The sequence below is a fragment of the Rhopalosiphum padi genome, chromosome 1, assembly GCF_020882245.1.
Source record: "Rhopalosiphum padi isolate XX-2018 chromosome 1, ASM2088224v1, whole genome shotgun sequence".
In the NCBI taxonomy this organism is placed as follows: Eukaryota; Metazoa; Arthropoda; class Insecta; order Hemiptera; family Aphididae; genus Rhopalosiphum; species Rhopalosiphum padi.
In genome coordinates this window covers 33,021,341-33,035,569 of record NC_083597.1, presented here as the reverse complement: position 1 = coordinate 33,035,569, position 14,229 = coordinate 33,021,341, and the positions used below count along the sequence as shown (strand labels likewise).

General features: G+C 37.5%; 1 protein-coding gene across 2 annotated transcripts in view; it reads right to left on the bottom strand.

The window, feature by feature from the left end:
• LOC132918087 (dachshund homolog 2) overlaps positions 1-14,229 on the bottom strand; it is a 124,075-nt gene that overhangs the window by 61,245 nt on the left and 48,601 nt on the right. For both annotated transcript variants that reach the window (XM_060979171.1, XM_060979172.1), the window contains one exon: positions 6,754-6,902. In XM_060979171.1, the coding sequence (XP_060835154.1) occupies positions 6,754-6,902 (149 nt within the window). The remainder of the gene's footprint in view (positions 1-6,753; positions 6,903-14,229) is intronic.

The window sequence follows — 14,229 nt, the reverse complement described above, 5'->3', positions numbered from 1 at the left end:
GTTGGTACGTATGTGTGTGTGTGTGAGTGTGTGTGCGCGCGCGTACAAGTTAGGCCTGGTGGTTCTGTTGCCGGACAGCAGGCTCGCAGAGTGGGAAATGAAGACGTCCGAGGTAGGTGCGTGCGTACCGTGTAATTATCAACAATTATAACAGCCCGCAGGGCGGAGATATCTAGCATTGCGAAAGAAGACATTTATGACGTGGGTCGTATAAATAGTATGCGTTTTCCGTTTCATTGTCCGCCGCCATGACTTATGTGTCATACCCATTCTTTACGAACGTAAATTATGCGTTTCGTGTAGTAACTTATAAGTAATATAAAATATATGATGAATAACAGTGGTATGCCGCAAACGAAGAAAAAATAGTATGCAATAATAAATATTAATATAATTGTATATAATGTATATATTAACACGAGTTCCAGTACTAAACTTATTCGAGAAGACGGCCTAAATATAGTATAAGAATATTATTATTGAGGGTAGTGGAGCGGTGAATGCAATATAAGTATATACATATTGCGTATACGATACGAACAAATCGGTAGTCAGAACTTAAAAGACAAGTATGTTTCGGATTAGAGGAGGGGTTTGATGTGTGGAAAAATATAATTTCACGTGACTAGTTAACAATAAATATTAAATAGGATATAGAATATTTATAGGAAAAACGTAAACTTAGCTTTTGAAGTGAAAAGCTTAAGAAGATTAAACGACAAAAAAAGTAACTTTTGATGTGACGTGGTTGTCACTTTGAAATCCGTTAAACACCGAAAAGACGAGAATTTGGGCACACTATTTATATTATTCTATGTGAATATTTTGAAAAAACGCGTTTTACTATATATATATTTAAACTTAATCAACGGAGGATTTCCATTTCCGACGCGGGAAAACGGTATTGGCGCAAAGGGCTGCTGCGGCTTAGCCGATTACGGGAGCGTAACCGACGGGCGAATACAAGGACGGCCGAATACGTGCTCTATCTCGCCCGAAATCCCAGCACATGTTTAACTATTTAACCCGTTGACCGGTAAAACGATGGCAATTCATTATTCACGCACGGCCTCTAGAATTCGTCCGTCGCGGGGTTGGAACGGGTGAGAGAGAGGTAGCCTGCACCGCGTACGTTTTCCGGTCGGATATCAACCCCTGTGGACGCGCATATTATTATTACCATTATAATAATAAGTATTATTATTATCATGATTATTTTTATATTCTGTCTCCTGGTTCTGTTGCGATAACGCACGCCAAGTGGTTTTACAACGTCGTTCGACGCGGGATGACCGTTTCGATGTCCGTCTCATATATATTAGTCACGTGTAGGATAAAGTTGACAGCATACGAGACATAAACGATTTATACTATATTTTTCATTACACCACATAGTTTAAGAGCATCAAAAAGCAAACTGATGTCAAACCATATTCTAGTTAAACGTATATTTATGTCTGACCTAAACTGATGACCAACGCGGCCTTGTAAAATGTTATTGTTTTTAGACACCAGTATATTCTAAAACGTCGTACAGTTCGATCCTTACATGCGCTCCTTATATAATTTTTAAAAAGCATTGTACGTGAATTTTCCAAAAGTACCAGTCCCAGAAACGTATTCTAGTTTTAGGTGTGCTTATATATATAACACGAATACATAGTAAAGTTATAATATTATATACTTTAAAAAAATCGTTTCACTACTAACGGATTGAAAATATTTATATATAAATATATAATATAATGCCGTGAATCGTAGTCGTATATTATTCTATTAAATATATACCTATATTTGATGTTCACTGAGTGCGCGGCAATCGATGCCAACCAAACTGGGAACTATGTATATATACCAACGATATTGCATGTTCAAATAGTTTAACTGACGGTCGTTAACTTCATTCTTATAAATATCCGGGTAGCCGGTTTGATTTAAAAAATGAAACGTTTTCGGTTCATTTCTAAATTATAATAATATATGTTTAATAATATCCCGATCAACGACCATATTGAATATATAATGTACGCAAATCACGTAAAATTGAATATTCCCGAATGGATTACATTGTATACTTATATTATTGTTGTAACGTATTATTTTTCAGTCGGTCCAATGGACATGTTCGTCGGCAGAATATAAAATAGTTTATAGATACAATTCAAAACAAAAAAAATGTAGGTACACAGATATATGATCGGGAAACGGTGCACGCGGCCAAAGTTGCACAACCCCTTGATTGTGGACAAAAAAAGGGGATGGTGGTTTGAGATTTTAGCGCAAAACATATTTCATGTCTATACCGTTAATAACAATCGGTCGCAAAGGTCTCGCGCGCGTACGTGCATGTGTATATGTTGTATATGTTATTTCAATACCTACTCAATCTCTCTCTCTCACACACACACACACTCACATTGGTACACAAAACACATCATAACATGTACTTACTTACAGTAGTCGGCGACACAACGTTTTTGACTATTGCGTGACCATTGTGCAAAACACGCGAATGTTAATACAACTTCTATGCCACCGCCGCCACCGTTGCAAGACATTGCATATAATATACGTGTTATTATATAAGTGTATCTTAAATATATATAATACACTACGCACATTCACACACCTGGGCATACACGCACACATACAGAATTCACACTCACGCACACCCGGGTGCAGTGAAAAGAATCTCTAGTTCAATTATATACCTTGGGGTGGGGGAGCTGAAGTTTATGCCCTCTCCTTATCGTCGTTCGAGTAGTATGGGTACACACCATGGTAAGAATGTAGGTATAATAATATGATTATATTGTACTTTATAATGTGTGTTTACACTTTATCGAACAAACAAAATAAATATACCTACTCAGCGGCCAACACGCAAGTCTATGCACCGCGTGTCTGAATTGCGAAAATCCGCGACATATACGGCTGACTATATACACAGTATATTGTAGTATACGCGCGTATGGCACTATATTATGGCTGGTAAAAAATATATAAAAACCACCGCGAATAAAAACGGTTAACTCGATAATTACGGTTTTTAAATTTTTTTTCAACGACGCCCATATGTCGTTGGTGCATATATTATTAACTTGTAATAGTATTATATTTATTGCGCGTATTCATTAATTTCCAAACGAATAAGACATTTCGTAAATACTTCCCGAACTTTGAACCACGAGCGGGCGAGAGGGAGCGCGCGCGCGCTCGGTCGCCCGGAGGCCCGTGTGAAAAGGAGAAAACAAAAAAACGGCAACCAAGCGAGGCGACGGCGTGTTTTCATAAACGAATAAACGATTGTGTCGATTCACCACCGGGTGACGTCTCCATCAATGACGACCGGCTATTACGGTTTATTAGAAAAATAAAAAATAAATAATAAAAAATGAGTCGTCGTCGCGGCGGACCCTTCCGGACCAATTAAAAGTGAAAAAAAAATAAAGTCGGCAACAAAAGCCGTCCATGTCGTCGCCCCCGCGATCGCCGTCCCGCAGGTGAAAACACTCGTCGATTTAACCCTTTTTTCACGTCGCCAATGTAAATAAAGTACGACGTCCGAAACAACGAACACACAAAACGTGTGTGCGCGAGTCTACCTGAAAAGGCTTTTCAAAGAAAAACACACACGCGGGCAGCGGTGGTATACCATATAATTTCTTATATTTTTTTTATTTTTTGTTCGTTTCATACATATTAGACAATATACGCACACGCATAGCACACGTCGCGGTGGGAACCGAACGGGTTTAATTGCACACACACATACAATCGCGTTAATAACATTCGAATTAAAAATATATTACATAATACGATATACATATATGTGGCTAGCGCGTAGTAAGTTTATATACATACGACCGCTGCAGCAGTTGTTTACACACGCGCGCGCGAGCGGAGGTCTTGGAGAGCTCTCCGGACGTCCCGCGGTATACCTCTACCTTCTGCACCGCAGGAGTGGGTTCCGATGACCGTGCCTAGGGGATATTATATTATTGTACAATCGATACGGTTTGTTTAAATTAAAAATAATAATAATATAACAACCGTCGTAATGAGGGGAAATGAGGGGAATGTGTCATTTGGGGGTTATAACACAAATATATATATATATGTATATACGTTTAAATTATGAGAGAGATAGAGAGAGAGTGAAATAGAGAGACTATATTATAGAGTATATATACATACGAGTGTGTCCAATTAACGATAACGAGCGAGAAGAACAACAAACGTTCGCATTGTCCGAACGGGACTACTGGCGCGCGTATACTTATGACTATCGGTGTGGACCACGTGCGGGAAGGGGGCACTCTGTTAGCTACTGTAAATGCGCGTGCATGTGTACACACATAATAATAATAATAATAATAATATATACTACCACTGCACCGCTACACACGCAGTGCTTTGTCAATTGAACCGTAATATAATGGAATTAAACAATAATATTAATAAAAAAAAAATAACCGCGCGGAATAAAAAACAACGCGACTGAAATACTGAATATTATTATATTATTCGGGTGACAGGAAACGCACTGTTGATACATTTTAAGTGCGTCTATCCTGTGTGTGTGAGAAAAAGGTCCCACTTTTGTTTTCTGTTTTCATTTTACGCACGACTCGTATGTACACACAAACACGTACCTACATAAACGTATTATTAAAATACTTAAAATAATATGTATATTGTATAATATATACTGTTATAATATTATTAATTATTGTTGTTCGACGTGTTGTTATATTATTATGATATAGCCGTCATCGCAGACGGAAGCCGATCGACGGTGACAGGAAGCAGTCGTATGTACTCCGAGTAGGTACTACTAGTAGAGGTCCTTGTAAATACACGGCGAGCGGTGGATAATTTTCAAAGGGGTGGTAATTTTAATTTTTACTTTAACGCGCCTTTTTAAAACTTTTCGCGGAAATCCGATGCTCAAAAGACAGTGTCCAATGTCTTTCTGCACGCTGCACCGGCAACGGCCGCGAAGCGTACAATGTTAACACTACGGTAGCGCGGCGACAACAGTGGCGGCGGTGACGGCAACCGTGCTTAACGAACCGTACACCGTTCTTAACGAAAGGAAAAAAAACTCTTAATTACATAACACCGAGAAAAATGTCGTGTTATTTTTTTATTATTTCTTTTTTTTTCATTCACTCATTTTAAATTAAATTTGATGCTCTTCTCATCGCAAAACGATTGAAGAAGAGATCAAGGGTGCGAAACAGACGGACGCGTGCGCTCACACACTGCAGCAAACACTGCAGGCTTTTAATCAGCGTGATTATAAAATATTATAATATGCATAAAACAAAACTGGATAAAAAATACCGGTTTTTGAGGAGCGCGAGGGAAAAATAAGTATCGTCGGTGAAGAAAAAAAAACAAAATAATACACGGGGCAACAACGCAATGTTACAGACTAAACACGAGCATAATGGGCATGCACGGGAGTGTTCTCCTTTTGTCGGATGATTGATCGCCGAACAGCTGCGGCTGAATAAAAATATTGTAACGATATCTATACAATGTAATATATTTTATATTATAAAGACGAGGAAAACGGATGAGAACAACTCGCGTATAAGGTACGTTTTATAGCATACTGAGAAACAGACTATAATGCCCACTTTTAGACGGTAAACATTATTATTATTATTTGAATTCAGGAGCCGCAGCAGAGATCATTGGTGCAGTAATTCGGTTATTATTGCTAATTTTTTCTTTTTTTTTTACGTATTGTACGAAACCAAACAAGTTTTTGGAAAACAATCAATGATAAATGTCCAACTGTATTAGTGTGTTTCTTTCAATTTAATAATTGTACTTATCTCTAATAACAAGTATATATTGTATTATATACTTATATCTTTGAACAAAAAAACTTAGTATCGCACTCAAACACGATCCTCAACTAGCGACAGCAGGAAAATTCAAATTTTTATTAGTCGAAAAAAGCGTAAATGATAATATATATTTTTGACACTATAATTTTAAAGTACTATCCTATTACATGTTCATTATAATGCATTTCAGCATCTGACTTGATAACGTTATAATCATTCGTTGGTCGTTAAACTTGACCAAGTATAAAGTGGGTACCAGTCCACTGAACAACGATCATACGACCGGGATGGAATAAATTATTGTTCAAAAAATAAAAGAAGAAAAAACTGTAACGGCAATTACGAGTTCCACATGCGTATTACAAGTCTTTGCTAATTAGTCATAATAAATAAAAACGTATTTGCCGCGCGCTCATTAATTTAATATACACAACACCATATCAACCTACAATGTATATCCACTACTCACACACACATAATACATTATAATAGCTGTATACTAACTCATAATGTATTAATCACTCGTATACGAACGTTGATTAAATGATTTTCTACTGTGGTACGTCTGTAAGTATATACTTTAAAATTACCGATTGAACACTGTTATTAAATTAATATATTATAAATAGAAAACGAATCGTATACGTGCATTATAATACGCGTACGTCATTACAAGGCGTTCGACTATGATACGAACGGTAAAAATCACGTTGAACTTTAACATAATTTACCATAATTAAGAATTTAAAAAACAGTTGTTAAACAGTTTTTAAGACCGCGTTTGCGACCTCTGACCCACCGATCAACAAGCATGCGTTACCACAAACGGGTTTTTATTTTACGCCTAACCCGGCTGTTTGATTATTACTGTGAAATATTATATTATTACCTTGTAAATGTCCGTTTTCATAAACTCCGGCAACGTAGTCTCCGTTTTCGAGACGGTGTTTCTTCAGCTGATGACTCAAGTGCGAGGCCGACGCGGCCAGAGACAGGCCTACGGACGACGCTCTCTTGGGCGGTCTTCCGGGCCGAGAACTGTGAACAACGGAAACAAAACAAACAAATGAGAAACAGTTTTAATAACATCGGGGCAAAAATAAAATGTAAAGCAATCCTCAAAAACCAATAGTAACTATACATTGTAATTTGCATATCGCATGTATTATTCGAATGTACACGATCGCGCGAGCGAAAGAATAATGCGCAATTCTTCGTTAGACTAATAAAGTGCGCGCGTGCTGTGTGGAAATTGCATTTTTGTTTAAACACGGCAGAAACGTTACGCAAAAAAAAGCGCTGTTTGTATTTACACACACACATACACAAACACAAGCATTATACACGTACCTACGACGAAAATACCTCGCGTTCTTATTAGATTTCCCGTGCATTTTTTTATTTTCATTTCGTAATTCCACGAGCTCTCACTCAGTGTGTGGGCTCGTCGTCGACGGAAAAAATAAAAACCCCCGAAAACCATACGTGCGGTCCAAGTTATTGCACGGGATTATAATGGTTTTTAAAAAACGATTTCCGGGAACGAAAAAAACAAAACGTGAAAAGGGGAGACGGAACGTGCCGTGTTCTCGGGGATTTAATCTCGGCGTACGCGCACACACGCGTTCGTATATATACATAATATAATACCGTCATACGTATATATAGCTATATAGTATTTGCTTCAAAAGTTCGGTCAGATAACGAAAACCGCCCCATCGCGGTGACATATATCGAACGTGTACGTTTTCGGGAGCTGAAAAAAAATCACCACCAGAAGACGCGACGACCACCCCTGTCAATGATATGTATGTATATATTATTATTACAACACTATTTTTGGGATGCAATATCATCGTAGTGATGTGCGTATCATGTGTGTATTATCTATATATACGGACTGAGAGACGTTCAAGTGCAGCTAGTGTGTAAATTGCAAACGCTTAACGAATAGTCGTTTCTGTATTATATATCTACCACATATTACTCAATATATCATATATTATGTAACTGTCGACGGCAATATATTATTATATATTGGTCGTTTCATTCCTTCGGATTTCTTTTTTTTAGTTTTTACGACTGAAGGCACCCTCACGCCGGTATATCCGTTGATAACGCAACTAGCTGGTAACGCATTGATAAGACCAACGCGCGTTGCAGAGAATAAGCTTAAAAGTCGTGTGTGTGTATATATATATACATAGGTAGGTATAAGGAATCATGGCCGCAAGAAACTGGACAAGATGCAGACGCGTATTATTATATATAGTTGTGTCGTTTTATTTACGACCCCGTTTTTATTGGTTTCTACCACAGACGCGGCACAGTCCGTTAAATCCGCACCTCTTTGATTTCGGTGTTTTCTCTTTTAATTGACTCCAGCACAGCGGCTGCGGTAGTAGGAGAGACGGTTCTCGCGGAAGGGGATGGGATTAGTAAATCCTATCGGGTGCAATATATACTATATTTTATAGTAGGGAGTTTTCTGTCGCTGTATTATTATATTAACGCTGCCGATAAATTATTATTTACCTATATATTATATGCTCTACTATACTTTACACCTACTATATGTACGAACGGGAACACGCGGCGACCTGATTAAAACCTATATCCCGCCACAACCACTACTGAACTGCGTGCACATAAACTATGTTACTATTGTAACGCGTCCGAATCGTGAGATTTATATTCCTTTAATATAATATAATATGTATTTTATCGGAATAGTATGAAATGATATACACGTTATTATTGGACGTACTGTGGCAACGAAAACGAGTAGAAATAAAAAGAAAATCACGTCTTGGACAATAACCCAGGTCTGTGTACATATATTTATACTATACATTCAACAATAGAACCAACGGATATAATATTATATTATTATGATATTATAACGTCATGTTATACGTATAGGACATAATATTAATATTTTATTATATCGACGAAGAGGTAAATAATATATTATACCAACGTATACGTCTAAAGTATTTTCGCTCCACGTCATTGTTGTTCCTTTACATATATAATATATATGTATATATGTAAATTTATTATTTTATTTTTGTTGTTCCGTACGTGGCCGTATTTTTTTTTTTTTTATTATAACGATTTGCTTTTATACGCGCTAATATAAATATTGCACAAAAGTTATTAATATTTAAAACGATTTTCAACGTCTTAATATTTAGGGAATATAATTCTTGATAATTAACTTTGATCGACCTAAGGGTGCAATTTTTTTTCCTTTTTTCCGGAAAAAAAAATAATAATAAACATTAAAGTAGATTAAGAGTCTTCTAAATAATTTACATGATGTTTTCGGGGATTTAATATTTTTTGTGTAATTTGCATAATAAAAAATATGATTTAAAAATCGACATTTCCCTTACAAATGTTTAACAGTCAAATAAATTATGTCAAAGTGTTATGATGTCGGGTTCACAGTAATAGCTTGTGTTTTTATACCACCGCCCTTTTTGATTTTGATATTTTTTTGTTCAGAGCAGATTTTTTGTACTTTTTTTCATATCCGATGGGGAGAAGAACTGCGGTTTTCGCATATTAATGTGCGGAATAAACGTACCTAAACGCCCCACGTAAAAAAATGAATATATAGTGCGAAAGAGAGTGGGCAAGAAGGGATGAGCTGCGGTGGAGAAACAAGAATAATTCGTATAAAAATAAATAAATACTGGTCGGAAACGAGGGAAAAAACCGTCAGATTTATGACTTTGGGTTTACCTATACATGCATAATAGGACGGGCATATTCCACATTCATTTGTTGGTTCAACGGAGGAAGTAAATAATTCAAATTGGCTGCTCAACAATAGGCTCTCCGAGTTTTTCTTCTTTTCCCCGTTTACCAGAATATTGATACATGGCCGGGGGTCTCGATTTTTATTATATAATTTTTTTTTTTGCTCACTCCGACATAATAACATGATCTCGGCAAGGGACACGCGCACAATGCAAAACGCCTTTTATTCCATTCGCAATACTCTTTGTTGTCGAATTTTTCATTTTCTACGTGTACCGTGGTTTATACTACTACTATAATATGTAAATTGTATGCTCGCACGATATTACGACATTTGTTTATACAACAAGAATATCAATTGAATAGGTATATAATAATATAATAAAGTGTCTGGTGCCGGTTGACTCAATTGAATCATATATGTATATATATATATATATTTACGCACATATATTATTGTGTTTAACTTCCCTTTATACGGTGCACAACCTATAACGTATATGTTGGTAGTTAAACGTATTACCTATCCCGACCTACAATTCATACTGTGATAGATACGCACTCTGTAATGGTTAATAAGCTATTTGAATTTCGAAAAGTCGAGCCGGGCGATTTCGACAGCTGTAACAATACACATGGCAGTGTCAGAGTTTTATCAAAAAAAAAAAAAAGTTAAAACAAAAAACATCTATAGTTGTCCGCGTGTTTACAGTGCGGAACAAAGCTATCAACACCTTGCCCCGCGCGCTTTGTGTGCGTTACACGAAATTATAACGAGACGACGACAACGACACTTTTGAGGAAACGTGTTGCGGAACAAACAGACGATTAAGATATACAAGACATCCGTTTTCCGCGTGAGATACATACGTTTAAAAATTTAGTATAAAATGAAAAAAAAACGAAAAATCCCCGATGAGTTCGTTAAACTTTGTCGTCGACCCCGCGGGAGCGGAAAAAAAATCAAAATCATCAAATCGTACCAAAAAATACACCCCGGGGAAACGTTATCTGAACAACCGAATCCGAACGGGTTTTCACGCTATAGTTATATTACAACACAATATATATGTACATAATAGAAATATAAACGTTTGTTATTATTTCTGCACTATCACGTGCCGCCGCCGTATCGATATACTGTCGCGCGTATTGTAAGTATATGATGTATATACGTATGTATACGTACGCGTACTACAACAATAGGAGGGCACATTGTCCGGACTCGCGTAGTACACCCTTTTTTCGTAATTTTTTTTTTTATTGCGTATATGTTATTATCCTTTGAAGTAAAAACCAACACGAAATGCACACGCGGACGACTGCTGCACTGTATGACAATGACTCGGCCGGCAACACATATCGATAGGGTTACGGACCGTCGACTGTAACACGAGACGATTGCGTTTAAAAATAATAATAGTTTTTATAATAATAATAATATATTACGAATTGAGGGAAACGCGTGTGCAAAAAAATAACCATTAAAAAAACGACCAAAAAATAAGTTGTTATCGAAAAAGGATCGTTTGACTCGCGCTCGTCGAGGGTGCCGAGTGTATTATTTTCGCACGTGTGGGGTGGGTCGGGCTATACATAATCCAATATTCCGACTGTTTTCGAGGCGACTACTATATACTGGCTATTACTACTATACGTCTATATATATATACTAGTTTAAACGGGAAAACTAGATAAGAATATAATAATATACATTGTTGGTAACGATATATTATTATTATTATATATAAACGGGGACGGGGTCCAAACTCGTTTTGATTGATAGCCCTCCGACGCGCGTCCGCCGGGTCTGGTCTAACTCCGCGGGCATATACGGCGAATGGGAAACCACCACTTAGGACGGGTTCGAGAGCAAAATTTACGAGCTCGTGAGACGGCGACGAGACGGTGGTCTATATAATATTATTATACTCGAAATTTGTTCCATTTCATTTTTTTCCCCCCGTTTAGCGTATACATTTATATTCGTGCACAAAACGGCGTGGTGACCACACAAAGAGAATCCCTTTCAGAAACCGTTTTCCCTCTAGAACTCGCGCTATTCTACGTCGTTTTTAATGATCTCGTGTGTTATACTATGTGTGGAGATTTAATTACGACATAAACCTGTGTCAAAGAGCCGAAAACTAACACGCGGGCCGCCTGCTAACTGTGTTCTTCTAAATTTGGTTTTCTGGTTTTAATGTCATATTATACTTGCGACGTTAAAAATACATCGCTAACCGTTATCAGGGGGTGTTCAGATTTAACGGCGGTTATCAGCATCGCTATATACGTACGTTATAACTTATAATATATTATTGTCGCGCGTCCTGTCTGTGTAATAATAATATCATAATAATATCTTTGATACGTAACAGACACCCGAGCGACGGAATCGTCATTGACGAGGCGCCGTCGATCTCTCGCGTCTGCGACGACGATATACATATATTTTACCCCATGTGGCCCAGGACACATGTCCCGCATGGCACCACTATATCATATTGTAATATGTATGGGGTCGAGAAATATAATATCGGATAAGAGAGACCGAGAGAGCTATTGAAATTGTTTATTTAAAAAAAAACAAAAACAACACTACGACAGACCGTCGCGTATTTATGGTATATCCGATGATGGGATGATGATTACCGTATGTGTGTATGTGTGTATGAGTGTGTGCGTAAGTGTTGGTTTTCACTCGCGTATATATCAACGACTGCGTGTATAACACACACACTACCCTTTTTCGGGGGTTGCAGCAGCGTTTCGAGTGCACACAAACTCTACGGATATAAACAATAATGCGCGGGCGAGAGTTGAATTTTACTCGAGATTTATGTCGGGAGTGCGATGAGAAAAAACATTCGAATATTATTATTACGGTCCGTTTACGTTACGGACACTTAACACGCGCACATATCATAATACACACACACGCATTTATATACAAACGCGCTCGCGTCACACGATTTATCCGAATATATCGCGCATATGGCGTATACCTATATACAGTCGATTTTCGTCGAGACGACGCCACCGCAGCGTAAGGGTGGACCAATTTTTAAGTATATACACACGAAACGTGACGCGTTCCTTATTAGGTGTATATATATATATATAAATAATGTACCTAATATCATAATGGTAAACAACGAAAACCCGACGATTGCCGTAACGACCGAAATGACGTATTTACGAAAGTTTATTCGGATCCGCTGTCGAGTTAAGTGTGTGTGTGTGTGTGTGTGTGTGTGTGTGTGTACAAACTCATATCGTTATTCTGACTATCGGATGCGCTTATAAACTGTTATAATATTATAACTGTAATAACACTGGTATGCACACAACAACAGTCATTGTTTGCCTCGATTATCAGCGAGCGTATTTCACTTCTCTTGATATACAATTATTGGGCCATAAAAGTTTTTTTACAGCCTCGTACAATTATAACCGTCCACACAGTAAAATGTTTATATACGTGGATATACACGCGCACTTTAATCATTTTATCGTCAGCGCGTCGAAATAAAGAAGAAAATCTGAAACACATGACCTATACGCTGTAAATCATCGCCCGGCGTTATATTATTATTATTTATTATTTTTATCTTTTTACGGAAGCGACTGCAATAGACGTAACTGTTACTAGTATACTGCTATTAGGTACTATTACTATTAATATACCAACGGGGCGCGGGGGCCGAGGGTCGGGACGGACAGAGCTTTGGATGATCGTTGAAACGTCTAAAGAAAAATCATAATAATATACACCTTTCCGCTACTATGTAGAAGTACACACTTATTATAATACGGCGTATATTATGTTATATATATTGAGTATACCAAGTATATCCGGGTAGACTGTAATAATGTGTACTCGCGCACACATACACACGACGACATCCGTTTATCGGTCTCGAACGTTATTATATTAATAATAATATAATAATACGCATAACGCGGCGCGACACTTCATTTGGCCTCGGCCGAGTGTATATTGTTGTCTCAATACACATACTCACATGCATACACACGTATAGGTAAGTACTACACCGGTGCGGTGGTGATCCGTATCGGATGACATACGGTCGGCGTGCCACTCGAGAGTGCCCATATATATATAAAATTATAATATATAGTGGTTGGTGTATATAGTAATATAAATTTAAAACCAAGTGCGTTTTATTTTACACAAAAGTAGTTTTATAAACACACGCACGCACGTACGCACATATTACGCGGAGAAGACGCACGGAGGCTTTTGTGTAATAATACGATATCTGCGGTATAATAATAATAGTAATAATAACTCGATGTATGTGTGAGCGAGCGAGCGCGCGCGCGCGCGATAGAAACAATGGTCCCGGGCCGGTGGGTTATAATATCGAATGAGCCCGGACAATATGATGCTGACAAAAACGTGCCCCGCGACGGTATACCACGCGATTTTTCTACGCACATGATGTACGTTTTAAAACAATGGATTGATGTCGAGGATATATTATTATTATTACAACGATGATTTTTTATTTTTTTATTTTTAAATAGTTTTTTCTCGTCTTTGTGAGAGAAATAACCCTCTCGGCAGCCG